Genomic DNA, 27,898 nt, shown 5'->3' on the forward strand with positions numbered 1-27,898 from the left:
CAGACCTAAGGCTAGACTGGGAATGGGGAACTTGTGGCCCTCAGTATGTTAGAATCTAATTACATTTGGAGGGCCACAGAATCTCCCAACTAGACAGATATAATACAATATATAATATGTAGATAGCGTATGAGGCTTACCTGGAAGATAATTGAAAACCTTAGCTTATACAAACTTCAGTGGTTGCTTGCTTTGATTGGAGCATCATGCTGAGAGTCCATGGATTTGTCTAATCCTTTTAAAAATCCTCCTTTGCACCAAACTAGATGACATAAAATGTCTAGTTGCAAATGTAAGATTTGGGGGAATGATTTCTTTAAGGATCACAGGAAGGAAGGAGAGATTAAACTCCCTGCTCACTGCCTCCCATGATCCCAATAATATCAGACATCTTCCCATGGCTGCCATTTACATTTAAAACAGGTGCATTAAATGCAAAGGTGTAGTTAGCATCTTTGTATTTGCATGTCTAGATTGACTCTAATCCCAGGATATAACCCAATGCCAGTTGAGAAAATAGATGGAATTGAAAATCTGGAACAGCCAAAATGGTGTGTTTTCTTTCAACCAGTGTTATATCTTCTGAATATTTTTTTTTGATAGATGTTGTTTAGTTTGGTCTTTTACCTTTATTTATGCAAGTTATGTTACATACACTGAACACAATGTAGTACCTTTTTATCTTAGATTGTGCTAAAGTTCCTGCGTTAATTTGACTCTAAGCCAGGGGGCATCCATGCATCTTGGGGCGGCTAATTCCTTTAATTATGCATTGTTTGAAGTACTTGGTTTTGTCTGTTCTGAATCTATTGCTATTAACTTCATTGGGAGATATATAGTTTTCTAAACTAAAAAGCCTTAAACTTTTACCTTTCCTCGTGGGAAAGTTATTCCAATCTTTTGATAATTTTGGCTGCCCTTTTCCAGCTCTTTCATTGTTCTTTTTGAGATGAAGCAATCAGAATTATAGATATCATTCCAGATAGAGCCATTATGGTTTCAGTTGCTTTCCTAGTTACCTCTGGCATAAAACTAGATTATTATTTTTTTATAAATAAAAACCCTACAGTTAAAGTTCTCTACTGTGATGACAGGGCCTCTGTCCTGGTTAGTCACTGCTAGTTCTTCCATCATTTTATATGTGAAGTTGGGATTTATTTATTTATTGCTCCAATATGCAACTTAGACATTGGGTAACAAATTAGTAAGTAAGGTAGAGTCACCTAATTTTTAGGCATCTGGTTGGGGATCTTCACAGTCTGTTTGGGATTTCACCACCTTACATTTTGGGTGTTATCCTCAAATCTGGCCACCTTGCTGCTCTCTCTGTTTTGAAGTCCATATAACAAATAACTGAATAACTTACAACATTTTATTAATAAACATCTGACAAGACCATCAGCATTTTCTCTTTTATCTGCTATTTATCATTTTTCTATCCTAACATAACATAAAATAAAATGTAACAACAGCTAAAGCTGGCCATTTTGAGTGATAAAGAAAAGTAGGAGAGAATATTTGTATTAATTAGCAAGAAAATATCAATCTAAAGTGATTTTATAACATATGTTTGGCCAGCAGGACTATGCAAATCAGAGGGACGTGTGACATACTTTCTGGTGATTCCCCGGAATCCATCAGTGGCAGAAATGTTAAAAATCTAGAAAAATATTTTTGGATCAGCTGTAGCTTTAGCCAACTCCCAAGTTGCTGCTGGGAGAGTTCCAAAGAGAAGCAGCAATGCAGCCAAAAAGAAATAGGAATGGAGAATGCTTCATCCTTTAAGGAGAAATGATTTTTCAAAAGGGTAATATGTACATTTTTCAATAGACAGCTACTGATAATATAGAAATCCCAGTTCTTTGATCATGGCTCACTTTTCTTCTCTTAGATATTGTAAACATAGGTTCATCTGAAGGCTAATTAAGCAAAGTCCAACCTTTATATCATTAATACTTGACAGTGAATATGAGCATTGAAAAACTTACTTCTGTGATTCCTCTGAGAACAAAAAGATAAAAGATGACTTTAAAAAAAAGTTTATTTTGTTCTTGGATGGGGCTGCCAGTGGTTTCCCATTCAAGGGATGGATCAGATTAATTAATACTTGCTTAGCTTCTTCAGTGCTGCAGCATCAAGCATTTCTGTGACCTCCAATTTGAATAGAACACTTCCTACATTCATTTGCTCTCTGGTTGTTGCCTTCAAAGAATTAGATTGTAACCCTGGAAAGATACTTATACAGTCATACCTTGATGGACAACCGCCTTGTGAGTCAAACATTTTGGCTCCCAAATGCCGCAAACCTGAAAGTGAGTGTTCTGGTTTGCGACCATTCTTTGGAACCCGAATGTCCGGTGTGGCTTCTGATTGGCTGCAGGAGCTTCCAGCAGCCAATCAGATGCTGCACCTTGGTTTCCGAACGTTTTGGAAGTCAAACTGACTTCTGGAACAGATTCCATTCAAGCTTCCAAGGTACGACTGTATCGGGGAGTGAAACTGCTGCTGACTTTATGCGTGCGCATAAGTATATACAGGGAAGTACAAGGACAATTTATTTATTCATTTACGACATGTATAACTTTAGCCAAAAAAGGCTGTCAGAGTAGCTTATGTATCTTTACATATCTATATCTAGTGCACCACACCATCTTTAAGATACAGACCTCTTCACTTGGTCTATGTTTTGAGTTATAAGTATGTGGCTCTCATGTTTATGTTCTCTTAATTTATAGTTGACATTCTTGTTAACAAAATTTTCTTAACCACAATGTTTTAAAATAGCTATTACTTTGTGGAACATGTTTGCTGTGCAGATGGCACAGTGTCGTTAGAAGTTATCTTCAAACAGAAATCTAATTCAGCTGCCAATTGTGACATGAGGCTGCAATCCTGTACCTAGTTTTCTGGGAATAAGTAACATTCATATCCATGGAACTTACATTTGAGTCAACTTTTGATATGTTTGCACTGTACGTGTGGTGTCTGTTCTCTGTTTTAACATCTAACAAGGGGCTGAAGAACTGGAAATTGTAAAATCTCTTTGGTGGAATTCTGTATTTTACATGCACATGTTTTTTAATTGTTATGTTTTACACACACACCCCTTTCTGAATGTGATGCAAGAGGCACACCACCTTTTATATGGCCTTATATTATTTGAGGAGTTGGCTATGTCTGCCATTGGTGTGTGCCAAATTGCCATTTAAGAAAAAAAATCATCCTGTTTCAAATAGGAATGTTTAAGCACAAAGTTGCTGGATTGAAAATTGTACAAAAATTGTGCATTGTTTTTGAAAGTGAGATACTAGTTAAAATAATTGTAACTACTTTTAAGCTGTAGTAAACTACACACAGACAAACAGAGAGAGAGAGACAGAGAGAGAATTTTCAACACACTTTTAGCATTTGGATTGTTTAATTAATTTGGATTAATGTTTATAGTATTGCACCTTTGTTCTCCAATTATGGCCACTTTACAAAACCAGTAGCTCTTGGTTTCACAGATAAAGGTCGCTGCAGACAAGTATATATCACCTCCTCCTCTCTCACACACATAATGCATTGCAGCCATAGGTTCACATTTGCTCCGCATCTTCTAATGATTGCTGCTAATGACCAAACATAAATAGCATTGCGATGTGAAGCCAATTGTAGATTTCATTGAAATGGAGATTGTAGAAGTAATCTGCTGTAGCCTAGAATAAAGGATAACATAATGGGTGTGCTTCAGGCTGCTGTTGAAAGAACCTTTGTGTGCAAGTTTCAAGGTTAAAAAGTCAAATAGAATTCATTTCTAGCTTTGATGCTATGTCAATAATAGTGTGTATGGAAGGAATCAGTGTACTCCAAGAGGGAAGAAGTCTTCAAGCAAATTCATTTTTTTAAAACTAAAAACAACAAAAATATGGTTTTACTAAAGATCTCTTGAGGGACCTCGGGCTTTAAAGGAGACAAGGTTTAGTAATGTTCTGTGTACAGTGCATGTATAAAAATAGGTTTATTGCTAAAGCGTCATGTTCTCATCTCAAATGGAAGAGATTAATTCAGCTTTCGAAATGTCCTGAAGAGTGTACAAGTTCTAAGAAACTTGAGCTTGAAGTGCGCAACAAAACCTCATCCAATTTTGGACATTCTTTCTGCAGTAGCTGAGCAGGGAGTTTGGCTCAAAAAGGGGCAGGGAAATTTATCTTGGAGGAAGGGTGACTTGTTTGGCTTTAAAGTGAATTTCCTCTACCCACTAAGGGGACCTCTTCCTATAAGCAAAGTCATCAAAACCTTTCCTTACTTACTGAACAAAAAAGTACACTTGAATGAAGTCTCTGAAATTTCAAATAATAGTTGCTTTATTGTGTTGTGTGAGGAACAAAGAAGTCAAAGTATAAAGTTGCTTTCAGAAATAATCAAAAAAGGAAAGGAAAAGAAACTGTGCGAGGAGTAAGGGGGGTTTATAGCCCATATTTAAACTATTCTGTTCAAATGGGCAAAAGTAGAATGCCTTTCTGCATTATAGTACTTTCCTATTAATTTGGATCTTGAAATATATTCTATGTTTGGATCTACTGTCAGTAAGTAAAGCACATATATTGAAGCAGAAGGCAGAATCAAATAGTAATAAAACTAAATATGCATTTTGCATATTGAAACATGGTACAGTACTAAAGTTAATAATTCTTAGTTAATGTTGAAAGTGAAAGGTTAGTACAATTATTTTACTGACCTTTTAACCGCGGCTAACTAGAATTTCAAAGTCGTTTCATACCCTAACTTCAAATCAAGATTAATAGGAAACCTTGGTTAGAATTTACTGTGGTTAAGTTTTGTGCTACCATAAGTTTTAATTACGGTACAGCCTGGTGAAGATTTGGAGGGAGTAGTGGGGAAGGGAGTCGGTGATGCTACGCCTCCTCACAGATCCTTAACCCAGAATCTGCAAACTTTGACTTGCCAAATTACCAGGGATTATTTATGACTCCTCCTATTCTCCAAGGCCTGTGGCTTGATGTCTGCTGCAAGTGGAGAGTTATTTTTTCTGTCTTAATGATGGGTTTTTATAGATTGCAACACAGTGCAAGGAGTTCCATCACCTATCTGGAGCTGAGATCATTCAGATTTCAAGAATACAACAAGAACAAGGATATACTGATCCATATCAGCAATGTATCTAGAAAAGTGTATACAGATAGTCAGGAAGGCATGAGACCTGTGACTTCACTAAAAGGCATACAAGGTTTTAAACTGAGCAGGGGAAAAAATCTGTTGTCAGAATATGTCAGTGGAGAGAGACAAGGTAGCTTCACTAGTTGAGCAGACAAATTCTGAAAGATGCCAGTAGATGCTTCACTTGAGGTTGTTGCTTTGGGGATCCTGACTTATATTTGCTTCAGGAAAATGGCCCATACTTTTCTTCGCAATGTCTAGAGGTCTTTAGGTTGAGGATGAAAATGCTTAGCTAGCAACAAAAAGGATAGAAAGTGCTGGTATATGCCTCCCCTCCTTCCAGATGTTATCTAGGGTTGTCTTGAAGATATTGGAGCAGCAAGTGGAAGAAGTCCTCATGGTACCTGGTTAATCCAGAAAGTTCAGAATACCAGTTCAACAACCTTGAAAGCTACTATTCCCTCCAGAGATTTTGATTCAAGCTTCAGTTGTGTTGTTTCCCTCTTTGCATTACTGCAGAAATACAGCCCTTCCTTTGTTTCCTTGATAAAAGTCTACTCCATACTAGTTCAGGGGTTGCCAACCTGATGCTCACAGGTGTCATGGCATTTAAAAACAAATAAAACATAGGCACACATGTTCTAAGAATGATAAAATCAATGCAACAAACTAAAACAATTAAACCATCCATACAGACTTTAAAGACAATGAAAGAGTTTCATCAGATATAAAATTGATCTTCCATAGAAGACTTGAGTAAACCTCAAGAAAAAATTTCCTTTGATAAATGTTTTCAGTAAGCACCGAAACATCATCACTCTAGGCACCTGTCTGATTTCAGCTGGTTATTGATTCCAGAGAGCTGGACCTGTAACACTAAGACCTTTTTCTAGTACAGTGGAACCTCCATTTTCGAGCGTCCTGGAAGCCAAACAATTTGGAACCTGAATGCCAAAAACCCAGAAGTAATTGCTTTCATTTTCGAATGTGCCTTGGAAGTCAAATGGCTTCTGCTGCGTGTTTTGCAATGGATTTTGCCAACTGCCCACTGATCCACGGTTTTTGAACGTTTCAGAAGTCGAACGGTCTTCCGGAACAGATTACGTTCAAAACCCGAGGTTCCACTGTACAGATTAAGTGCACTGTGTTTTTTATAGAACAACTTACCTCGTGTAGCTTTGATGGTATGGTTAATGAAGACATTTTTATGTTTGCTTATTTTGTATAGCCAGGTAGTTGACAGTTTTAAAATATTGTGTTTTATATGTACCTGTCTGTTGTGTTGTGTTTTGTTTTACTATACTACTGTAAACAAAAATGAAAACAGAACAAAGTGCTAATTCCACCACTTCAGTCAAGGGATGTCAATAAACAATTACATAAGATGCTAAGATCTGAAGTGTTGATACATCACAAGTACTTTTTATTCTCATTTATTCTACGGCCATACTACCCTGAACACGCCCGATCTCCTCTGATCTCGGAAGCTAAGCAGGGTCAGGCCTGGTTAGTACTTGGATGGGAGACCGCCTGGGAATACCGGGTGCCGTAAGCTGGGACGCAGGTGGCGCTGTGGGTTAAAGCCTCAGCTCCTAGGGCTTGCCGATCGAAAGGTCGGCGGTTCGAATCCCTGCGGCAGGGTGCGCTCCCGCTGCTCGGTCCCAGCGCCTGCCAACCTAGCAGCTCGAAAGCACCTCTGGGTGCAAGTAGATAAATAGGGACCGCTTACCAGCGGGAAGGTAAACGGCGTTTCCGTGTGCGGCTCTGGCTCTGGCTCTGGCCAGAGCAGTGATGTCACGCTGGCCACGTGACCCGGAAGTGTCTCCGGACAGCGCTGGCCCCTGGCCTCTTAAGTGAGATGGGCGCACAACCCCAGAGTCTGTCAAGACTGGCCCGTACGGGCAGGGGTACCTTTACCTTTACCTTTAATTTTTATTATCTTTAGAATTTTCTACAGAGATATTTTATGCATATAGTTTAGAGTCTATGTTTATTGAAAATGAATAAATGTGAATTATTTTTTATTTCTTTTAAATCGCAAGTCCTTAAGTATAAAGTGCTGGTGTAAAATATATAGAAGGCAACTCCACTGGTTGCAGCCAACTGAATACATTAAGGATGAAATTTTATGCATATATACCTGAGATTAGGCTCCATTGAAAAAGTAGGACTTACTTATGAGTAAACATGCATGGGATTGCACTCTTGTCTTTATGTTAAGGAAAAAATTGGGGTTATACAATGAAATTTTGCTTCATACAGGTAAAGGGAGTACTGTTTCATACAATCGATAATGAATTAATAGATATTGTTGCCTTAAGGTGTGGTGATGGCTACATTTTTGAGTTGACTTAAAAATGGTTTGGGGCATATGGATTGAAAGAAAAGACGTAAATGATAAGGAAGGAAATATGTGAGAAATATAACTCCAGAAAACCTAAAAGAGGGAAAGAAATAGCAAATGTTTAACTTTTCTGTGGGTTTGTCTACATACTCAACATTTTTTCCATCTGACTTCATACTCTCAGTGCTTCACTAGAAGCTGATGATGAATTATATCTACATGTTCACTGCTAAATGCTTCCGTAAGTTTGTTTCTTTGCAAATGTTTCACTTGCCAACTTATGTTGTCAGACTCTACTTCTACTGCTAAGTAAACTGCTTTCTTCCATTATCTCCTAGATCCATGAAAAACTGCATTACTATGAAAAACAGAGCCCTGTGCCCATGTTGCACGGCGCATCAGCTTTGGCAGATGATGTAAGTGTCCCTGATGAGACCATTGGCACCATATTTCCCCAAACTGTCTGAAAGCAGAGTATAGAATCAGTATATGAATGGGACCGTGTGAGCTGGGTGTGCAAAGGTTTCCAGCGATTTGTCATCACAGGATTGCTAATGTTGTTTTGATTTTTATTAGACATGTTTCTTTTATAATAACACAGCATCTAGATAGAGTCTTGTTCAGCCTTGGTACCACAAAAGAAAAATGGCAGGTTAGAAGTCTACAGTGAAGGTGAAGCTGTTAGCTTCTGGTGTGTTATAAGAGTCATAGTCAAGAGGAATGTTTTCTAAAAATAAAGATAAATGATATAGCTGAAGTGCTGACAGAATAAGAAAAATGACTGATAATACTAAAAGAAATGAGGCTTATGAAAGATATAGGAAGGGGTTGTCAGAAAATAGCTGTTTAAAAAAGAAGCAGAGATTTATATATATTAAAGCTTTCCAAATTACTTTCATAACTAAAAACTAAAATCTAGACGGGTTGGCATTGATAGAGTATTTAATTTCCTGCTACTATAATTTTTATTAATAAAAATCAAGCCTGCCTTTTCTGCATTATATGGTGAATTCTACAACCCTGATGAATTGTGTGCACACCTGTATAAACTATGACAGAGCTTGTGAGGTAGGCAGAATAAAAAGTAAGTTAAACTGATTTAAGTGAAACTCATGCATGCTTGACACAGTGGGAGCACACTCAAGGCTACAGTACAGGTTTTTTTACAGTACAATATTTGGTACAGTACAGTTTTTTTGTAAACAATCTATACATTGATGGTCTGTGTGGTTGCCCATTCTAATTTCTTGTAGGTAATGGCACTCTAAAAATTTATTTGACATAATCATACACAGAATTGCTTCATGCCAGTAGAGATATAGACACAATTTTGCAGATTCACTTTCACTGTTGCTGGAAGTTCCATCATTGTGAGGTGTTGCAAAATTCAGAACAAGAATGTTTCAAACTGAGAGACTCTCTCCCGAGAACTTAAAATGTACCCTGTAATTTGTCCTTGCTTCCTTTATTCAAAAGCATGGATGGAGAATCTGTAGACCTCAAGATGATTTTAGAATCCAACTCCCCTCACCCCCAGCCAGCATGACTAGTGGTCAGGAATGAAGGGAATCATAGCCCAACAACATCTGGTGGAGTGTTAGATTCCTCATCTCTGTTCTAATCCTGTAGCAGGCATAACATGTTAAGCCTAAAACTAATTTTCAGATGAGTTGAGTAATCCTGGCATTTGATTAACCTGTTGTATTTTCAGGGTAGTGTTTTGTGATATAGCCCATATATGATTGGGTTTCTTATTGAAGGTGATCTTTCAGCCTTTAGAATGCTTTTATATCTGGTAACCTAATACAAGCCATGTTCCTGTGATTAACTTGTCTGACATTTAACAAGCTACTTGTCTTGTGTATGTAAACATGATAAAGTTGATAATACTAGCACTCTGCTTCCTTATCCCAGCCCTAAACAGAATAGCTACTGTGGCAATTTGGAAGCAATGTGGATTTCTCCACTTCATTCAGAAGCTGTTTTTTATAGACAGTGTCAGTGGTTGATCCAGTCATTTTTACAAGCAGCCCTTTGTCTGCACGCAAAGGACCATTCACTCAGATGAAGTGCAGGGATTTGCCCTCATTGCTATAAATCAGAATGTGATCTGGGTGTGCTGGTGCCAGATATGATTACTTTAGTCAAACTCAGTTGAAAGACCTGGCCAGAATTTAGCATAAGGGCCAGAAGATGAAGAGTAATGATTGATAGTCTGTTTTTCTTCATGCTGAACACACTGGAAAGTAATAACCTTGAACAGGATTGATTCCTGGTTGTCACTGACACGCTGAGTAAAACAATGCTCTTGCTAATGTTCTTTGTGTCACTTCAATCCCCTTTGCAGCTGGCTGAAGAGCTGCAGAGCAAACCACTAAACAGTGAGATCAGAGAATTGTTGAAACTACTGTCAAAACCCAATCTCAAGGTGAGGATGTGTTGCTTGCACCTGTTGAAATGAACACATGGTTGCTTTGCTCAGCTTTCAAAGTCTGCTAAGGATTTTGCTGTATATTTATTGAGTCCATGTGGATATGCAAAACTGCAGGATTTCCTTAAGTAGTTTAAAAAGGGTTCTATCACACATTATGGTTAGTTATTGATATTTGCAAAACAATTGTAGTGTATGAGTGCAATTGGATATTCTGGTGGAAAAAAATGAAGTCTGTGTTGCTTCATCAGCAGATAATCATACCTTGCATCTAAGCAGGCCTTTGGAGGAGTGCTAAGTCGAAGCAACTTCACAATTTTGTTGCATGACAAATATGCCAAGAAGAAATATTTTGCTTGTTACCATTGTCTGCAAGACGCAGGTAGCAGCAGACTACATAGTTACAGGTAGCCTCCACTTGCTTGTATTTGTAGCTAATTCCATTAAGACACATTTTGCACTTCTTCCTGTCCCTTGTTACTCTCTGTTCTGCTTTTTTTCTATAGGAGTGCAGAAACAAGGAGTGCTGGTAAACCGCTGTGGCACTCTTGGGAGAGAAAGTAAAATGGCATAAACAGTTGTACAGATCTAACATTGCCTGAATATGAAGGCAAGACATATGCTGCGTATAATACCTTAAGGCAGTCTCTCTTCCATACAGTTTTCTATCATAATGTACACACACACAAAAACCCCAACAACTGGGGAAACAGCCAAGTTCTTCCATTCAATAAATTTATACTGATTAAAGATATACCTCTGTTAAATTTCAGTGTAAATTGTGCCAAGTTTAATTTTGTTTTAAAGCAAATTCCTTCTCAGTTACCACTCTGAATAGATTTAATGAACATTTTAATAAAGCACCAAAGCTACTTTGCATATCAAATTCCATATATTCCTCAAAGGACTGTGTGCTGATATTACTTGCACCTGCCATTTCTAAGAATGGGGCAGCTCTTACAACCACTGCAGTCGCAGAGATAGCTGCTGCAGGCTATATCCCAGTAGAAGCTGGTTTACACAGAAGCCATTCCATACAATCCTGTGCATACTTCCATGGAAAGAAAATGAAGTTGTTTTGCATGTATGATGCAGCCAGAAGCTGAACTGAGTCTCCTTCTTTAAGAATTGTCACAATAGGGTCAGCAGAGACACACATAGGTGTATTTGGCAGCTACTGCACAGTGTAGAACTCTTTGTTGCCTGGAGCCAGACAGTAAGACTTTTGGCTTTTGATAGGTAGAAATAGAGAGGGTGCAGTTCTATTGCCTCTTTAAATTGCAATTATTTATCCTTAAATCACTTGCTAGGAGTTGCAGATAAACATATTTACAAAGGCCCTTTATCCTCTTGCAACTCACCACCCTGGGAAATTTATCTAAATTAATTGCCTGAATATCTTAAACAGTGTTTGGGGTGGAAGCAAGTTAATTGGGCAAATTGTTGGGAAATATATTGGGGGGGGTATTTTTGTGTCCCCTAAGTGAATCCTGGGTAATCAATATGAACTGGGATTAAAATTCCAAATAAACCATACCTTCACAGAACGACATCTAAGCCAAAGAATCTAGTGGATTTCAAAATACATGCCATCCTTTGCTGGATGATCTTCATGGTTAATTACAAGTTTTTGCTCCAAGCCAGGAAAATACTATTACACTATTGGCTTGTCTCCCCCTCAGTGGTTTCTTTTTGGCTTCAGTGGATTCATAAGAAACTTTGGGTAGATTATTATAAGCATTAATTACAGGCCAAAGCAGAATGTTCCATGACATATTTGTTAATCATACCCTTATTTGAAACAAAGATATTACACTTTCATAGGAAGCAACTAAAATAGAAACATTATTCGTGTAAAATACACTTTGGCTGTACTGCTTAATACCAAAGAAGCCTATGGCCCTGATGCAGTAGTTGGCAAGGATAGAAGTGATCACAGTTTAACCTGCTGCAAAACCAATTATTTGTGGTTGCTGAGCTCATACGCAAAGTCTATTGAAATGCTTGTGGATTTCTGGATCTGGATGTTAATGAGGCTGGTGCATACCTGCCTGGAGGTTGTCACGAGTGTCGATAAAGTGGAAGTTGCATTGGTCTTCCCAGGATCAGTGGTCTGCCAGTGGGAGAACTGCTCCTGCATTTGATTAGCTTTGCACTTCAGCTCCTTAAGTGTTCTACCATTATATATAAAAAGATGTTGTATGAAATGACGTACACTGTTTTGACCTGTCTCAGTTTGGTATATGAATTGCCTTTTGTGGAGTAAAACATAAGCTTCTTATGTCATATTTATTTATACATAAATAACTGGGTACTCATGGCGTGTCAGGTTGCTATGAGTGAATTTGAAAATCTGTGCACATAAATCAAGCAACAGATCTGTCTTTTTGAAAACTGTAAAGCCAGAAAACAACAAATCAAATATCTATCTCAGATTGCTCAGGAAGGAAAAAGAAAATGACATAATTTTCCTCTTGGATGTTTTATTTTAAGAAATTAACCCTGAACTATGTACAGATCATTTAGATGGAGCAGCAAAAATGATGTTCCCTTTATTGCAACATTTATATCTGTTACAGATTCAGGTGTCCTTTTTATTTTATATAATATCATAATTGCAGATACAATTTGCATACAACCAGAGCAAAACAACTACAAGTAACCAAAATGCTCGTTTTCTCCTCGAAGCAATTTACAAGCCTGCAGAAATTGTCTGACTAGAGATCATGGCAGCATATATGTCTGCTTCAGCTGTGAATGGCTCTATAATGTTATTGTTTAGGGTTTTGTTTTGTTTTATAAAAAGGAACTTGATAATTAAAGGACAGAGGATTTTATCATTGTCCCATTAGCACAATGGCCTCTACCTGTTCAACAGGGCTGCTCCCCGTCCCCCTTCAAATCTTCTCTGGAGGATTGGGAGAACCCTCAGAACAGCTTGGGGTGGGGGAGAAGAGAGAAAGAGAGGAAGTCTTACTGCACAGACAGAGGTCCTTTCCTTGTGCTTCGGGGATAATTTCATTGGAAACTACCCAAAGCACCTGATGATTGAAAAACTCATTTTTATCCTTCTGAAAGAATGGAAAACTGAATTAGTAAAATGGTGGCAAGAGGTGCAGTCGGGAGGAATTTTAAACAGATGGCATGAAGTGTGAACTTTAAGAATAGCTAGACAGTCCAAAGTATCTCCTTAGGTTACTAGCCCTGAGCAGGAGGAAGCAGGAGTGTAAGAAGGCAAAAAGTCACTACTTTTGTGTTGACCATCTCTGTATGACTAACAGTTCTGACTGGTGGATGTAAAACATTCAAAATATTTTCAGGATGGGAAATTGCCTTTTTTTTGTTACAGGAAGTTACATGCAACAATAAAACTGAAATAGTTAAAGGAGAAAATAGCCTAATATGATTTCAAATAATATATATACAAATATAAATATGCAGCTGAGTTACACTAGTGGCATTTTAATACCCCTAATCAGTATTCTTTTGACAGTATCAGGAGCAAGTAATAGCATTGGAGTGGAGTTATTGTGACCATCCCCACTTTGTAAACTTCTGAATTAGAATTAGGAACAGGCATTTTAAATGTTTCAGAGAATTGTAGAGTTTGGAAGGGACAATAAGGGTCTTCTAGTCCAACCCCGCGGGACGCAGGTGGCGCTGTGGGTTAAAGCCTCAGCGCCTAGGGCTTGCCGATCGAAAGGTCGGCGGTTCGAATCCCTGCGGCGGGGTGCGCTCCCGCTGCTCGGTCCCAGCGCCTGCCAACCTAGCAGTTCGAAAGCACCTCCAGGTGCAAGTAGATAAATAGGGACCGCTTACCAGCGGGAAGGTAAACGGCGTTTCCGTGTGCGGCTCTGGCTCTGGCTCTGGCTCTGGCTCTGGCTCTGGCCAGAGCAGCGATGTCACGCTGGCCACGTGACCCGGAAGTGTCTCCGGACAGCGCTGGCCCCTGGCCTCTTAAGTGAGATGGGCGCACAACCCCAGAGTCTGTCAAGACTGGCCCGTACGGGCAGGGGTACCTTTACCTTTTAGTCCAACCCCCTGCAGTGCTGGAATCCTTTGACCAAAAGTGGAGCTTGAACCTATTACCATGAGATTAAGAGTCTCATGCTCTACCAACTGCATTATTCTTCTTTACAGAACTATGCATTGTGAAATGATAAATGATCAGTGCTTTAATCTGAAAAATATTGTACCACATCTAGACATGGCAAGGTTTCTCAGTACTCATCTCCAGCTAGATCATGTCAAAGAATTTAGTTGAACATCAATATTTATATTTAGGTAGTATAGGAATTTGAATCATACCTCCTTTAAAGTTCTAAATATGGAACATGTTTATATTAATGAATCATACACATAGAATTGTAGCTAAAACAAAATAACTTTTCCAGAGCTGCCTGTGTGAATATGATCTTACTTTTAGATTGTGAAACTGGAAATGTAGAAGATTTTCCAATAGCATCCTCTGATGTAAAGACAAGTTGTAAGGTACACACAGTCTTTGTTCATGGAAAGAAAATGAAAAGATTAAAGACTTCAGCTTGCATGGGATAACTTCCTCTTTATTCATGCCTAAGGAATTTACAATTGTATTATAGTTTTGCCAAGTTTAATAAAAGGTGTCCTCCAAACCAAATGAAGGACAAGATGTAACAAATATGCTTTTGCTCTCTCCCTTCTATGTTCAAACAGTTTCAGGGTGTGTTTCCACTTTCTTTTCAAATTGGTGTAGCTTACTCCAGCAGTAACTTAAGCAGACAAGTACTTCACTACTGTACTGTTCACACTTCCAGTTAAGAAAGAAAGTACTGTCCATAGGCTGAGACAAGAACGTAGCACCAGACAAATGGTCAGATGTGAGCCCTGCAATAGTAATAGCAAAACTGCATAAGTGGTAAACTTCCATTTTATCAAGGTCCAATTGTGAATTGGGGGTTTTTTATATGATTTTTTTTCAGGCTTTGCTTTCTGTGCATGATACTGTTGCCCAAAAGAACTACGACCCAGTGCTACCTCCCATGCCTGATGATATTGATGATGATGAAGACTCTGTGAAAATAATCAGGCTAGTGAAAAATAGAGAACCGCTGGTAAGTTTTTTTTAAAAAACCCCAATAACAATAAAATCATACCTGACACTCAAAAATATGAGCCGGTGTCATTGCACAGTTGTGCACAAATTATACACTAATAAGGGGGACTTTGAAATAACATTTCTGCATGTTGGAGGAAAGGTTATGAGTGTCTCTTGGAATGGGGTAGGAAATGTAGGAAATTGATGAGGTGCTAATAAATATGAGTGGTGCACAAAATTTGTGCTCCATCATGACCAGCAACCTCTTCATTGACACTGAGCTGAACAGACATATTGGTAAGGCAGCTACGGCAATGGCTTGCCTCTCCAAAAGGGTATGGGAGAATGTAATGCAATGGCTAATACCAAGATTAAGATTGACCATGCTTACATATTAAGATCGACCATGCTTTATCGAAGTGAGTTGTGGTCAACTTATACCCTTCCAGGAGCGATGCCTCAACACTTTCCAAATACGCTGCATCAGGATGATTTTGGACATCACATGGCAGGACAGAATCTCAAAGATGTACTCTTCCAGGCCCCAATTCCCATTATGTTCACACTTCTGTCTCAGTGATATCAACCCTGGCCTGGTCATGACCACAGAATGGAAGATGGCAGGCTCCCAAGGATGTGCTTTATGGGGAGCTGGCTTCAGGCACCAGGTCCACTGGCAAATCAGCTCTGCCATATAAAGATGTCTGCAAATGTGACATGAAGGCTGGCAATTTTGTGTGGGAATCCCTTGCAGACAACTGCAGTGCCTGGAGACAGGCAGTCAGGTTGTGTATGCACAGCAGTGACCAGAGGGAGAATGACCACCAGGTAGTAGAAATTATTGCAGTTCAGAGATATATTCCAGCAGCTAGGGGAAAGCACTTCACCAAGGCTGGTTAGGTATATGGTCTGGGGAGAGAGGTGTGACCTGGGAAGAGTTCAGAAGGATATATAGGGAGGCCTGGAGGGCTGCATTGGGTCTCTGAACCTGATATTCCCCACCCCTGGCTTACTGGCTCTCTGGGCTGATAGGAGATCTGATCAGATTTAGATTTCAAAATTCAGTTTCCATTTCAACCCATCTCTGTTGCCACAAATCACTGCAGAGAAAGCTTGGTGGTGGTAATTTGTAGTGTGAATGAAAGTAGTAACTCATTCCTGTAGGCTTCCACACCAGCCATCTCCTACATATGTCTTTGTTCATGCTGCTGCACTTGTCTTGTACCTGTTTTATAATTGTAAAAACAGTTACCGTAATGTAAGAAATATTCCACTTTTTAAAAACACTGAATCCTTCACCATGTGTTTTCCAAAGCAGTACTGAAATGTAGAATGGTTTTCAGGTCACTTAATTTTGCTTGGTGAAACTATCCAAGATTCCCCAAGATGCCTTAGTCCAAATAGTAATTACTGTGTTCTAAAGTGGGATGTTCTTTTAAGCACAGATAATGTGGGAGATGTGGAAAACTCCTCTGAATGTAATCTTTTAAAACAAAAACAAAATCTGGCCTCTTGCAGTCTTCTATATGTAGTGTTAAGGTTTTCATTCTTCAGTACTCGAACACCTCACAAATACTTTAACACCCAGGGAATAGAGGGGTCCTGATAGCTTCATTTGTGAAGACAGGAATCTCAAATATAATTACCTTCCTCAAGTTACTGAAAGGTTGCTGGTAGAAAACTGTTCAGTGTAGCCCAGCATTAAATCATAATAATGTTTCAATTTATTTTTAAAGGGAGCTACTATTAAAAGGGATGAACAGACTGGAGCTGTTGTTGTGGCTCGAATAATGCGTGGAGGTGCTGCAGATAGAAGTGGTAAGAATGTTTAAAAGTGTGATTGCTGGGATGTGATGGCCAGCCTAGTGCTTCAAATGAATTCTAAATTGCTTGGTAAAAGTAGGTAATTGCATCCAGAAACCTTTTTGTGGTTTCTGCCATGTATATTATGTTAGATTATTGTGATAGGATCTCTGATAGGATTTTGGTATTATGGATGCAATTTAGCAGTTTGAAAATTATCACGTTAGTGAAATACATTTAGAAACTCAGCAAGAAGGAAGGTATCAAATCAGCCTCTCTGTATCGCAGTTTCACAGTTGAGCACTGCTGTGCACTAAGCATTTATATTCTCTCCTGTAACAAAGATTCTCTGGGCAGAAAGATTAAAAACAATCACATTACAATAAAACTATAGTGATACTAAAATAAACAACTACAAACACAATTCTCTTTTGCCTTCCCAAAGAGAGACAGACAGAAAGACTTTGCTATAAAATTGCATTTGGGTAGAAGAGAAGTAGAAATCTGTTGTGCTTTGCGGAGTAGGAATGACCATGACTTGAAACAACGTTAGATATGCACAATTGTATTGAACTTTAAAATGGTTATTCAATAAATATGCTCCACAGGTCTCATTCATGTTGGCGATGAACTTAAGGAAGTTAATGGAATTCCTGTAGCTGATAAAAAACCAGAAGAAATTATACAAATTCTGGTAGGTTACAAATGGAATAATTTAAGGCAGTTGATGATGAGCTTAATGGGTTGCGTTACAACCCCTGGCACATGATGGAGGCAGGAGCAAAGAACTCTGGGAGGCAGGCACAGTCCTCAGTTTTTTCCTCCTGCTTGACTTGGCCTTTCTTCTTGCATTGGTTATTTTTATATCCTTTATTTCTTGGTTCATTAACTCTTTGATGGAACAAGAGAGGCTATTTACTTCTTTATTTTATGGTTTTGTTTTTTAAAATCCATAACAATTTATACACCACTTGATTGTAAACCCTCTTAACAAACTTTTGCATAAATTATCAGAACATGTCTGTCTTTTAGGACAGAAGAGAATATCGTAGCACAGCCTATTATAAAGAGGTACTAAGATGTTAATCACATCAAGTTTACTAGCACTACAAGTTACATTAGCTCTACCTTCCTTATTGTTTTTCTTTAACTTGTACTGAATGCTTTAATAATTTGTTTTTCACATCCTTTTAGTCCCAGTCGCAAGGAGCCATTACATTTAAAATTATACCCAGTATCAAAGAAGAAACTGCATCTAAAGAAGGAAAGGTAAGAGGTCCTTTACTTAGAAAAAGGGACTAACTGAGATTGCTGGCTGAAATATATTTTGTACCCATATGTAAATGTGTTTTACAATTGTATTTTTACACATGTTGTTTGTATGCCAATAAGCAATAAAAACGGAGACTGGGGGTTGTAATAAGACATTTAATTACAAATAAGGCCGCCTTCTTCCAGATCTTCATGAAAGCTCTGTTTGACTATGATCCCAGTGAGGATAAAGCAATTCCCTGTAAAGAAGCTGGACTTCCTTTCAGAAAAGGTGATATTCTTCAGATCATGAGCCAGGATGATGCAACTTGGTGGCAAGCCAAGCTTGAAGGTAATGCCAATCCCAGGGCAGGCTTAATTCCTTCAAAGCATTTCCAAGAAAGGTGAGCAGTTTCTGATTTCTCTGATACTTAAAATGTGATCAGTATATCTTTGATATAATTGTTATGCCTGCACTTATGGATTATAAGGTCAATAAACTTTCAAGTTTTGTCCTATGGTAAAATGTCTGAACTTTGTAAATTGTTGCCCAAGTAGTTTGGTTTTCTTTATTTGTCTATTCACATTAATAATGACAAAACCGTATAGAATATTTGTGATCCACCTTGGAAAGGAAAAACATATGGAAAATAGTACTTTGGTATCTGTATCTTTATTGATGTACTATGCATGAATAACAACTGCAGCTGTGTTTGGAGAACATAAAAAACCCTTCTAGAATTTAATTTCATAGACTTGTGAGTAGACTGTATTGTTTAGGAATATGTCTTCTAAAAATCAGGATACTTTGGAAAAGACTGATATGGAGTGTTAATCTCAAAATAGCTATGAAAATTATAAAGAGTTTTGCTTCTCTTCCCTTCCCCCAAATCATTTTATAGGAGGCTTGCACTAAGAAGATCAGATGTACAGGTTCAGCCCTTGAAAGTTTCCAATAGAAAATCATGTAAGTCTGTTTAAAAATCATACTCCTTTGTTCACACAAATATGGCTTGTATCAGCTCTTTTTAAGATATGGCGCTGGTATCTTCAGATATATCAGCAGGCCAAAACCTGTGATGCTGTAGGAATGGGATTTTCGTTAAAGAAAATGGCTTACCCCCGCTTCCGACATCAATACTTATGCAAAACCTATTCCCTACAGTGAATAAAATAATAAATATGGCAATCTCTAATTATTGGAAAGGCATTCTTAATGACTCACTGGGTATTTAAATACTACACAAAGGGGACACATGTGAAGTCAGTGCTTTTTTCAGGTTCAACCATCTACTTTTGAAGCATAGTCCAACAATATCTGGAGGTTGAGTGAAGCTGCTTTGGAGTATGTTTTTAGAACATATCAATAAATATCAGGCTGATATATGATCTATTACCACTCATATGCTTATCAAATTTTCTATCTGCTTTTCTTATTAGAACTGAATTGGACTTATAAGAAGTGGCATATATAAGGCATATGTTTTAAAATGTAGCAAGAATATTCTAGCAAGTACTTTTTCTGTGTGCCTAATTAGAATTATATCAAAAGCAAATGATGTGAAAGCCCAGTATCTCTCATCATGGACTAAAAATAGCATGTTTGAAGGTTTCAGAGTTCTAGTTTTTTTAAAAACACAGTAGTTCATTTTTCTATAGAACAAAGACAGTAACATTACTCTAAACCAAATCATTTTATTGGTGTACTTGAAGTTGGACAGCAAGATGATGAGCCACTTTCTGTAAGGTTTTGGAAAATTAATATAAAATGGTTGCATGGAATTATGTGTGTGTGTTGCGGGTCAGGAGCATGGAGAAGCAGTCATTTATATTTGTGAACTAGCTCTATTTCTGACATAGGATAGCACTGGACTACATTTGCATGAAATTGGTGACATTTGTTATATGGTGTAACTTATGCACGTGTCCTTAAATTTGTCATTCATTTGATGTAATATGTCTTCAAAAGAGAGCATGAACCATCAGTAATTAAAATCAGTTAGACTAATACTGGCCAAAACACCTTCTATCCAACAGAACCATGATTTTTACCATGGTAGTATGCTTTTATATTTAAGCTGTATCACATGTGTTCTCATTCATATGACTAATAATAATTTAATATTGTTAATCCATAATTAGCATTGTGTAATGGACGCAGGTGGCGCTGTGGGTTAAAGCCTCAGCGCCTAGGGCTTGCCGATCGAAAGGTCGGCGGTTCGAATCCCTGCGGCGGGGTGCGCTCCCGCTGCTCGGTCCCAGCGCCTGCCAACCTAGCAGTTCGAAAGCACCTCCGGGTGCAAGTAGATAAATAGGGACCGCTTACCAGCGGGAAGGTAAACGGCGTTTCCGTGTGCGGCTCTGGCTCTGGCTCTGGCTCTGGCCAGAGCAGCGATGTCACGCTGGCCACGTGACCCGGAAGTGTCTCCGGACAGCGCTGGCCCCTGGCCTCTTAAGTGAGATGGGCGCACAACCCCAGAGTCTGTCAAGACTGGCCCGTACGGGCAGGGGTACCTTTACCTTTACCTTTCATGGACGGGGTGGTTAATCTCTGAAAGACCTGGTTAAGTGTATAACCAAAATAAAATAGTAATTTTGATATTAAATATAAACTGAATTATATACTTTTTAAAATTTTCACTAAGTGCGAGAGAAGAAATATTTAATCACTGTCAAATATATTTATCAATATCATGTGATTTAGTATGGTGTGCATTCAAGCAAGATGCAACCTATTTTATAATTTTGAGAATTAATTGTGCACAATTCAAATTTTTATGTGGCGCCCAAACACTGAAAGTAAAACTCATTTTGTCAAATTCTACACTGTAACTCCTTATAACACTATCTGTTTTGTCAGCAAGCCAAACACATCTTCACTCTTCTTTCAAACCTAGTATTCTTCCTGACATTTAGTGAGGAGTCTTCCTCTAATATTCTCTACTATTGCAAGGACAGCAGACTTTGACCTCACTTTTTATGACTATTTGCAGTCCTAAATTATATAAAGTCAGTGTCATCTTGTCTTGGGTCACTTGCTGCTGTGGTGACGGCATTAACACAGGCTTCATCTTTGCAGTTTGCTGTCTCATCAAACCGAAGAGTGCATTTGATGAATTTCAGTATTTTTGCCTAAAAGTTATCCACTTTAAAAAATACATTAGCATTTTTTGTTTTTATACTTTCTCACGCAAATCTTTTTACGTACAAATTTTGTTAAATATTTTCGGTATAGCTTGGAAATTCAATTTTATACCTTAAGATTTTCATATGTTCACGAAAATCTTAGTGATCCTGCTTATGATAGTTTGTCAATTGACGCTCATTTATAAAATGGAGCTGCTGTGCATTGTGATGCAGGCAAGTGACTGAACTGAATGACTCCTGCTTTCCCCCAAATATACTGGGTAGAGTTATGCATCTGTTGTGCATAGCAAATGGCAAACATTTAGAACCTTGTCGCAAAGCAGTTGCATGTTCAACTAATAATGAAACAGATCCTTGAGATCAATCATCAGTTGTGTTCCAATTTACTTTCAAGTAATTTGTGTTACTTCTTCAGCCCAGTTCTTTTGTCAGTTTCCTTTCTGTGCATCTTACAACCATATTTCTTTTGCATGCTTAATTTTTTCTTTATCCATTCTAACCAAACTTGCCTTTCCATCTTAGAAAAATATATAAGAAAGTGGAACCACAATTATTATTATTTGTAGTGTGGCATGCTCCTGTTCAGTACACACATGTACACAGCCTTTTTTCCTCCACCCCCAGTCAGCCAAGATTTTGTTTCAGTCACATTTTAGTAATTTTTTATTGTATATTGTTTTAAAATCTACTGTTTATTTTATTTTACTCTTGTCAAGTTGCTTTGAGATTTTCAATAGAAAGTGACTGAATATTCATTAACATAATATTGCTCATTGAGCATGCTCAGTCTTCAGTGTGCTGTTTTGTAGTTTCTTGGCTATTTCCTTCCATAATACCCCCCCAAATCTCCATTTTGTGCTGTTTTAGCTGTATAAGGGCTTGATATCTAAGAATTGAGATGGCTAACAGTATTTATAATTCATGCCAAATATAAGTAGGCTACGTTATGGAACTTAAATGTTGGATACATCAAAGTAGCAGGTACCCGCATCAGTAACTAATAATTATGCAACTTCATGGATTGTGCTCCATGCAGGAAGCTTTCCTGTTGATGTAGCCTCCAAAGGGGTCCAAGCATGCCAGTGGAAATCTTGTCTCTCCTTGTGAATGCGAGGGGCTTTCATGGTAATGATCTGGCCAAGTTTTGTGTTAACAGATCTCACACACTGCTCACTTCATAAATGCAACACCCTTAACAGTTCAGGTGGGAAAATTTATCCTCATTGAAAAAATAAATTCTGAAGGAGGCTTTTCTTCCCCAGTAAGCATTTGTCCTCCTCTTCATTTCTTTCTCAGCTAAGCAACTAAGCTCTTCCTGGGTTCAAAGAAGGTGGGCTATGACAAATTTAGCAGGAGCCTATAATTTAATTCTTTCTTAACAGCGCAATCCAAAGTGTTTGGATTTGGCAGATCTTGGGCTTTCTTGGCTGAGAAGATAATGGTATTGCTCTGTAAGAGCAACTCTCTCATAATACATTGTATCATTTGTAAAGAGCACATATATGAACTATTATTAGTCCTTTGCCTCTTAAGAACGCATTCAAGTAGGGGTGTCCTGCCCTTCCTTTGTGATTGTGACTTCCTTGTATTGTAAAGGGACAAGAATCTGAATAACTACATGCATGTGCCCTTTAAAACTGATATGCATGTGTGTTGTGCCCTGATATCTGTAACCATAGTATGACATTTCATCAGTAAAGTAGTATGACATTTCATCAGTAAAGTAATAATGATCAAGGAGCAATAAAAGTGGTACTAGCGGAAGTTGTGTCTTTGGTGGGAGGGGAGACTTTGATGGGCAAGCAGGCAGAGAAATGAGCCCAAAGAAAGTTTGTTCTACTGCATTGTAAGTTGTCTTTGGGATGTGTCTAATAAACTAGGGCAGGGGTGGGGAGCCTGTCGCCCCCATATGTCACTGAACTACAGCTCCCATTCTTCATGACCATTAGCCATGCTGGCTAGGGCTGATGGGAATCAGAGTCCAGCAACATCTGGAGAACCTCAGGTACCCTCATTCCGGGCTCAGACAGAGCTTTCCAAACCGTGTGCCACGACACAGTGTGTAAGCTGCAGTGTGTAGGTGTGTCAAACAAACACTCCCTGTGCTCTTATAAGGGGTTAGTTTAACCTCTGGCTTGCTAGTAAAACTGAATTACTACGTCACAAAATGATGCATGTCTAAAAAGAGTGTCACCAATATGAAAAGTTTGGAAAGCTCTGGGCTAGAGGAAGTCTCTGGATGAAAGCAACAACCTGTAGACAACTTAACTTCGACTTAAGAGTGTAACCATTTCAAAATTACAATTGAAAACCCAGTGGCTCTTACTTATGATGCTAAGCAGAACATGACTAGTTAATGTGTTGTTTTTTCATCCCAGGGCTGGTGCAAACCTTTCTGTCTCTTAAACAGTGTTAGGGGAATATAGCCTTTGCATACACACCAAAAAACCTTACACATTTTGAAAGTGAGGTTCTGTCATTTCCTACTCCCATAAAAGAAATTGGGGTACAGGCTTTTGCAGCAAAATGTTGAACGTGCCGTGCATCATACTTCTGCAAAATATGCTCTTAACCTGTTCTTTATATTACTCAGCTCTGTTTTTCCCATTTTATTATGTGCTGAATATAATGTAAATTATGTCTGCTTGTCTTTTGGCTGTTCTAAGCTGAGGAAACAGTTGAGTGTGGTAGGTGTTTTACCCCCCCCCCCTTTTATTCTTCCATTATGTCTTCAGTCCATGTAATCACTTTGCATCCTATTTTTCCCCCTTTTGCGCTTCTCAGAGGAAATTAAAGGTACATGTACAAGTTTCCCTGCTGGGCTGCAAGTGATGGCTTAAAAACTAAGTATTCTAGGTCATCACTGACTTAGAGGCAATTAGAAAATAATCCATATAGATAGCAGTATATGTAGTCATAACAGCCAGTTGCTTTGTTGTTGCTGGAATTGTTGTTCCAGTCCTGAGAATCGTGGTAGCAGAAGACTGTGAACCTGTTGCTTTCTGCACGTAGTTCCTTCAGCACAGTACTGGCATGTGTGCATGAAGATTCCTGTGGGGTAAGGCACAGGGATCCACATGTGTTATCCCATTGTCAGATGTGGTTTCTTCCTATGTATTTTTCCTTCTCACATAGCAGGAATTTTGGGGGCCCAACACAACAGATCTGCCTGTTTCTGCACATGGGTCAAGTATGCAGAACAGGAGTGAATGTGTGCTAAAACCTCTGAATGTTAGCAAAGTAACATAACTGAACAAAGCAGATATGTTAACACAAGACATTTCCATGGAGCTAAAGATGATGTCAGTCCTATTGCATGGCTCTAATAGATTATCTTTCTTAAATTCAAACTTTGACACTGAATAAAGTGGATCTTGTCCAGTCATTAGGGGTGCAGTTTTGGAACACAGCTTGACAGATGCTTTACTGCTGTGTCAATCTTTAGGGGACTTTTCACTTGCAGCATACATTTAAACAGTTGTAGCTCATTGATTTCTTTAGATAGGTTATCTATCATCTATCTATATCTATATCTATATCTATATCTATATCTATATCTATATCTATATCTATATCTATATCTATATCTATATCTATATCTATATCTATATCTATCTATCTATCTATCTATCTGTATATACCCAAAAGCTGTAAAGTATTTTGTTAGACATTTGGTATATTAAATAGGCACCAATACTATTTTATACCTAAGAAGTTATATTCATTAAAAATACCCTTTATGTCTGATCCATTGAGCCAAATAGAAAAACTCCAGATATTCTTTGTAGATTTCTTTACCTTTGTGTTTCAGCTGTTGAATTTTTTATCCTACATTAAAATATAAAGTAGAACATCTTTTAAAATCACTTCTTTATTTTCTGTCATGAATAAGGCAATAAAACAGTGAAAAGTTAAATATGCATGTTGCTGTACTCCAAAATCTCTTGCTCAACTTCAGAACAACACAGTGATTTATTTTTAAGCAGTAGCATATTGAAGGCTTTTTATGCTGTGCTTTCTGCAGTTGTCATTTTTAAGTAACTCTTCTTTTGCATTCATGGCTGGGCATCTAACTATTCTGCTTTATTTCTTGGCTTTTGTTCTGTACGCTTTTACACTTCATCCAGAGGAAGCTGAATGTGCTGGTCACAACAGTGGAGCCCACATAGGTGAGCAGTTGCTTACAAAAGACTCTCTTTCTTTCTCAGCTTTTTCCTGGATGGCTACAGAGTTTGCAGGTAATGGGCATCACTGCATGCAATGAATCTGCTAGATTAAAAAATGGCTCACTGGATTTGACACAAAGGATCTGCATCCTAACCGCAACATATGTTACTAACATTGAAATATAGAATGCATTGAAATGCTACCTTGAATATGAGGAAATAATTTACTTGGGTAGAATTTGCAAATAAATTTAAATACTTGTCCTAGACAAAATGCTAGGCTGGCTATATTCCATCTGACTACATTATTTTTCTATCACAGTGTTCTTCAATCTTGGGTCCCAGATGATATTGAACTACAACTCCCATCAACCCTTATCATTGAATAAGCTGGTAGGAATGGTGAAAGTTGTAATCTCGTGACTTAGTGTAGGGATAGCCATTGTGGTACCTGACACATGTTGTGGGCTACAATTTTCATCATCCCTGACCATTGGCCACTCTGACTTGAGTTGGTGGCTCCATAACATCTAGAGGGTACCACGTTGGCTATTGCTGACTTACAGGGAATTAAGTTAGTACTGTTGGATGGCTGGGGTTACTTTCTTGTCAATGAGCCAAGTAATGATACCACGGACTGGCTCATCTTTGCTCACCTATTCTTGAAGTGGTTTACTGGTAATTCCTTAGAAGATGCTACATAAGAACCATTGTAAGTTGAACATACCATATCAGGTTTTCTTTATTCTTCAAGGAAGGGATGTGGGAAGAGGACACAAATTATTGGTAAGAATTGGCCCATATTGGGGGATAAAATGGGGTAGAATAGGGAAGGAGGTTGAGATCATGGTGATGCAGGAACTACTCAGGGTAAATCAGCAGCACAAGAGTAGGTGGAAACTAATTGAGGGCATGCTACATTATTAATATATCAATGTCACATGTTTTATTAAAGGGGAAGGTGGCACTGCAAATGGGTAGACTGGTAGAGAGGTTTGTGTGTCACCATGCTTCCAGATAGATTTTAGAAGCTGTGCAGTAGCTGAATGATATTTTCTTCCCACTTACATTTATCTGTGCCTTGAAATAATCATCTGAAACGCTTCTCTGAGTACCCCTGCAAACTGAGGTGCAGAGAGAATAGTCATGAGCGAAAAGGCTTTCTGCTTGTGGAATGCCAGAGAGGCCCACCTGGCACACATTTTAATGCCTTTCTGGTGCCAGGCAAATAACTTTTCTTATTCATTTTCCCAGGCATTTTTAAATATTTCTAAATTGAAATAATTAATTATTTAATCTTTGCATGCTGCTGTGATTTTAGCATGGTCATTTTAGTTCTGTGAAATTTATTTTGGGAGCTCTCTCTGTCTTACTGATTATTGATGTGATTTCTAATCTTGTGGTCTCTATTTTATAGTTGTTTTATTCTCTTTAATGATTTCTTGTTTTGTTTAAATAGTTTTTGATCATTGACATCACTCAGGGAACTGCTGTTGGGAGACTGATAAAAAATAGCAGTACCACTGATGGCACTATTCAAATTAGCAACTTTAATGCCAGACCTTGCTAGTTGATCTCTTCAGTTGAAATATATGTTTTCTTTAACTTAGTAGAATTGAGTATGATGGATTATCAACCTTAACTCACACCTTTTGTCATACAGAATAAAATTGCATAACAATAAGTTTCAGATCAAGGAACTAGGTAGTTATCATAAGATTATTCCGAGTAGTTCATGGGATGTGTAGAGGTATGCCAGAATTCATTGGTAATGAGAGGGGGGGGGACTCCATCACTACTTTTGCCTTCCTCCTACATACCTCTACCAGCAGGGCTCTATGAGCCTCCATGTAGGTGATACTTACATACCCTGAGGTATCTGCAGTCAGCCTGTTCAGTTTGGTATCACTCTTGGCGCAGTATGTTCACTGATCTCCATTGTTCCAACCAGGATCTGAAGCAGGTTAGCAAGCATTAGTTTAGAAGGGAACCTTGTGAGTACCAATGCAGATGCACTCTAAGCTAAGGCTTGGAAGGAAACTTTTGCAGGAAAGTTGGAGGAAGAAGGGGAGACCATTGGGTCACTCCCAGTTTCTTAACTGTGGATACAGGGTGGAAGTGTTATAGCTTCATTCGGTTTTCATGAAATGTTATTTCTGGGATTCATAATGTGAAACCACAGTGGTGTCAGACATACAGAATAAAAACTATTTAAAAGCCCTAGTCATATGTCAGGAATTGGGTGTACTGTTATAAGGTGGCCTCAGAAATGAACTTCCTACAGACTAGAGTTGTCCAGAAATAATTAACTATGTTTTTACTGTGCTAGTCAAGGATATGGTGCTGGTTTAGCAGAGAACTTGCTATTTGTCTATAATGTATGTCAAACTGTATTAAATTTGACACACAAAGCATGTATATCATCGTAGATTGTGGGCCTGTGGGCAGGGCTTTACCATTTATGTCTAAATGATACCTACTTTTGTGAGATGTTTGCTGTTGATACTTATTGGAAACAA

At 38.3% G+C, this 27,898-nt stretch overlaps 1 protein-coding gene across 3 annotated transcripts in view; it reads left to right on the plus strand.

Annotated features, from left to right (window-relative positions):
• Window positions 1-27,898, plus strand: part of MPP7 (MAGUK p55 scaffold protein 7) — a 79,610-nt gene that overhangs the window by 31,944 nt on the left and 19,768 nt on the right. For 2 of the 3 annotated variants that reach the window (XM_079946830.1, XM_079946829.1), the window contains exons 4-12: window positions 7,843-7,920; window positions 9,852-9,932; window positions 14,897-15,028; window positions 16,749-16,830; window positions 17,424-17,509; window positions 18,010-18,084; window positions 18,274-18,470; window positions 18,969-19,033; window positions 25,422-25,451. In XM_079946830.1, coding sequence (XP_079802956.1) covers window positions 7,843-7,920; window positions 9,852-9,932; window positions 14,897-15,028; window positions 16,749-16,830; window positions 17,424-17,509; window positions 18,010-18,084; window positions 18,274-18,470; window positions 18,969-19,033; window positions 25,422-25,451 — 826 coding nt within the window. The remainder of the gene's footprint in view (window positions 1-7,842; window positions 7,921-9,851; window positions 9,933-14,896; window positions 15,029-16,748; window positions 16,831-17,423; window positions 17,510-18,009; window positions 18,085-18,273; window positions 18,471-18,968; window positions 19,034-25,421; window positions 25,452-27,898) is intronic. The other variant, XM_079946831.1, reaches the window with a different exon arrangement.

Source organism: Podarcis cretensis, assembly GCF_951804945.1.
Source record: "Podarcis cretensis genome assembly, chromosome: 12".
In the NCBI taxonomy this organism is placed as follows: domain Eukaryota; kingdom Metazoa; phylum Chordata; class Lepidosauria; order Squamata; family Lacertidae; genus Podarcis; species Podarcis cretensis.